This window comes from Medicago truncatula, chromosome 4 (genome assembly GCF_003473485.1).
Source record: "Medicago truncatula cultivar Jemalong A17 chromosome 4, MtrunA17r5.0-ANR, whole genome shotgun sequence".
Lineage (NCBI taxonomy): Eukaryota > Viridiplantae > Streptophyta > Magnoliopsida > Fabales > Fabaceae > Medicago > Medicago truncatula.
The window spans coordinates 51310361-51314504 of record NC_053045.1 but is presented as its reverse complement, the minus strand read 5'-3'; the positions used below and the strand labels follow the sequence as shown (position 1 = coordinate 51314504).

At 32.1% G+C, this 4144-nt stretch overlaps 1 protein-coding gene across 1 annotated transcript; it reads left to right on the top strand.

Moving 5' to 3' along the window:
- Nucleotides 1–414: 414 nt before the first annotated feature.
- LOC25493695 (cytochrome P450 71A1) lies at nt 415–3580 on the top strand. Its single transcript, XM_013602274.3, has 2 exons — nt 415–1393; nt 2830–3580. The coding sequence occupies exons 1-2, from the start codon at nt 446–448 to the stop codon at nt 3445–3447; spliced, it is 1566 nt and encodes a 521-aa protein (XP_013457728.1). The 5' UTR covers nt 415–445; the 3' UTR covers nt 3448–3580.
- Nucleotides 3581–4144: the final 564 nt, after the last annotated feature.

The window sequence follows — 4144 nt, the reverse complement described above, 5'->3', positions numbered from 1 at the left end:
AATATTATCCAAACATCCACCCAAAATCAACCTGTCCCACTCCATCCGATCCTTTACATCTAAAATTGTCTGCCACCACACCGATCCACCCACTTAAAACGTTAATACTTAAATCCACTTGAAACACTTCAAAATTAACAAATAAAATTCTTAAACAATATTATAAAAATAAAATAAAAAATTACATCTCTTTTGAACAGTAAACTCATTATATAAACAAACTATTGCAACATAAAAATAACTCTCTCTAAGAAATATCCCTAATTATGATTTTTTACAAAATCACTAAAAAATTCTCTAAATTATTGAATATTAAAATTGTTTTTTTTTCATCCATAAGAAATGGACTCTTAAAATTGTCTCTCCACTTGTTGGTTGGGGGGTCACGTGCTATATATATGTTATGCCTATAACTCTAAGTGCAACAAGTATTTTTGGAGAAACAATGGCTCTTAAAAAATGGTCACATGAACAAATTATAGGAGCTTTATCTTCTCCCTTTTGTCTATCTCTTTTGTTCCTTGTAAGTGTGTTGTTTGTTTTTAAGTTTGCCATTGGAAAATCTAAATCCAAAACCAATCCAAATCAACTTCCATCTCCACCGAAACTACCGATCATCGGTAATCTTCATCAGCTAGGCACACTTCCACACCGTTCTCTTAGAGACCTTTCACTCAAATATGGGGACATGATGTTGTTGCAGTTGGGACAAAAACAAAATCCAACTCTAGTGGTTTCATCAGCAGATGTAACCATGGAAATCATGAAAAATCACGATCGAATTTTTTCAAACCGACCTCAACATATAGCTCCAAAAATCTTATTGTATGGATGTGATGACGTTGGTTTTGGACTTTATGGAGAAAATTGGAAACAAAAAAGAAAATTATGTGTTTCCGAACTTTTGAACATGAAAAGTGTGCAATCATATCATTTCGTTAGAGAAGAAGAAGTTGACGAATTGGTTAATAAGTTACGCGAAGCTAGCTTGAATGATGAATGTGTGAATTTAAGTGAGATGATTATTTCAACATCAAATAATATTGTTTGTAAATGTACTCTTGGAAGAAAGTATGAAGGAGATAATGAAGGCAACGTGAAAGAATTAGCAAGGAAGGTTATGATTTATCTTCAAGCTTTTGCAGTTGGAGATTACTTTCCTTCTTTGGGTTGGATTGATGTTCTTAGTGGAAAAATTAGAGAATTTAAGGAAACTTTTCGAGAGCTTGATAGTTTGTTTGATCAAGTGATTGAAGAGCGTTTAGCTTTGAAGAAGAAGATGGAAAATGATCAATTTAAAAAGAAAGGATTTGTGGATATTCTCCTTCAACTCCAAGAGGGTGGCATGCTTGGCTTTGAGCTCTCCAACAATGATATCAAAGCACTTCTAACGGTTCTCTCTCTTTTATCTCTTTTTTTTGTCTCATTTACACTTTCACTTCCTCACTAGAAAATAAATAAGATTGAACAATTCTATTTTCACATAATTAATCATAGTGATAACTCACACCCAAAAAAAAATGTATCGCAGTAACAACATTCTATTAATTACTTTAGCAAGATTAAATCCTCTTATATACATAATAGATTTTGCCATTCAAAAAAAAAAAAAACTTTAGCAAGACTAAATAAAAATAGGGAAATGCTAACTTGTCCCTTAGGGCACATGTTTAGGTACTAAAGATAGAAATTATGCATTGGAAATTGTGTCTCAACATGTGCCATAACTAGGGGTGTTCGTGGGTGGGTTTGGGTTGGATTTGGCTAAACCCAAGACCCGAACCATATAAGATACTCCGGTTTGGGTGTGGTAAAAAGTCCACCCATTATATTAATGGGTGGGTTTGGACAAACCCACTAGTTTCCGGTTTGGTTTGGTTTAGGTTATGGGTTACCCGATTTTTTTTTTGTTAATAATTACTAAATGATGCGTCCTCGTATTTTTTCTCATAAAAATTACTCAACTTTTTATTTTCTTAAAAAAAATTGTGTAACCTATTTCACTATATTTTAGCATTATAAAATAATAAGTTATAATATTAAATAACAAATTTTATCATAAAATACTTACAACAAACTAAAGTTGGATGACGTAAAATTGCTTTAACATCAAAATAACTAAAAAGTGTAAGATCATAATTTGCAACTATATCATGTTTTGATTTTCAATATAGAGGATGTGTTGTGTAGATTTTAGAAATTAGACTTTAATTTTCAATATAGAGAATTTGTTGTGTCAATTTTTGAAATTAGACTTGATTTATAACCATTTTTTTAAAAGAAAGATTATAACCAAAATCTCTGTTATTCTCCTTCCTCCCTATGAAAATGAAAATGAAAATAAAAATATGAACATTATTGGGTAAGTGGGTTTATTAGGTCTAGGTATAGTTTTACCCAAAACCCGTAATTTTTTGTGGGTTTATCATTTTTTAAAACTATATCCACCCAATCACCCAACCCACATTTTGAATTTTTTTGGATGAATTTGACGGTTTTTTTTTGTTGACCCAACCCATGAACACCTCTGACCCTAGCCCATAAAAATATAGTCTAATAATGCTTGAGTTGAGAAAATAATATACTCCTCAGCAAATATAGTCTAATAATGGTGTAGTTTGATACTTCTCTAACTTTTCCATTATAGTCCAGCAAATATAATCTAATAATGGAGTAGTTTGATACTTCTCTAACTTTTCCATTATAGTCTAGTAAATATAGTCTAATAATTCTAGGTGAGGTCTACTACATCCCTAAGAAATATTGGTCCAGTCATGCATTCACAAGTTTTTCATTGAAAAAAAAAAACTAATTATATACAATTTTTAGGATATGTTTGTTGGAGGAACTGACACAGCCTCAGCAACATTAGAATGGGGGATGTCAGAGCTTATGAGACATCCAACCATAATGAAGAAAGCGCAAGAAGAAGTAAGAAGAGTTGTAGGCAATAAGTCAAAAGTTGAAAAAGATGACATCAACCAAATGCATTATTTAAAGTGTGTAGTGAAAGAAATTCTAAGGTTCCATCCAGCTACTCCTCTTATGGCTCCACGTGAAACAATATCTAGTGTGAATCTAAAAGGGTACAATATTCCTGAAAAAACAATGGTATATGTAAACTCATGGGCAATACAAAGAGACCCTAAAAATTGGGAAAACCCTGAAGAGTTCATGCCAGAGAGATTTGAACATAGCCAAGTTGATTTTCAAGGTCAAGATTTTCAGTTTATCCCATTTGGTTTTGGGAGAAGAGGATGCCCTGGAATGAATTTTGGAGTAACTACTGTTGAATATGTGCTTGCTAGCCTTCTTTATTGGTTCAATTGGAAGCTACCATTTGAAACAAATTCTAATGAACAAGATATTGATATGAGTGAGGTATTTGGACTTGTTGTCACAAAAAAAGAACCACTTCGCCTTAAACCAATAGCATTTTCATTTTAATCTACTCTCCAAGTATTTTGTGGTCAAAGTGATTATATATTGTTGTAACTTTCATTTTCTTGGCTTTGTAAGTTCAAAGGTGTTTTTGTTTTGGATGATAATAATAATAGAGTATTGCTCTCCATTTTCATGACACCATATAGTTAAATTTTGGAAGATGACAAAAATAGGTATGTGTCGTGATGTACAAGCTAGCTATAGGTTTGGCAAAAATCGGTGCTTCTTTCCTTTCAGATATATACAACTTTTCATTGTTGGATAACTAATTTATTTGATTTATATTATAGATCATGTTCATTAGTTATTCAATAAATTTAAAACTAATCTTTTGTTTATAGTTAAGATCGGTGGGAGTTTGTGTTGTGATGAATAGCCTATAGATTTGATCTTGGAGATACACAAGACTCTAGTAGTAAAGAGAATGCATTTTATTAGATGACATATTGACATGGAGATACATGACATTATGTATAAGTCTCCAAACAATTTGCTCACATTATGTAACCCATGGTCCAAAATAAGTTTCAATAAGTCAAGAATTTAGAAAATGTGTGAGCCAACTCTGGTGACAGCTCAGTAACCAATACTCCATAAGGTGTGCAAGGATACCAATATCAGGCATGTGTTGTTAATCAAGGCCATCTAGTTATTACATCAGTAGGACCTCAACGATTCCTATAAAATTGGCGTCTGCTAC

Bases quoted from the DNA above. Each gene is read 5' to 3' on its own strand.
- LOC25493695 (XM_013602274.3), top strand. From the start codon at position 446: ATGGCTCTTAAAAAATGGTCACATGAACAAATTATAGGAGCTTTATCT. The intron at 1,394-2,829 runs GTTCTCTCTCTT...TACAATTTTTAG, and splicing joins ATATCAAAGCACTTCTAACG to GATATGTTTGTTGGAGGAAC.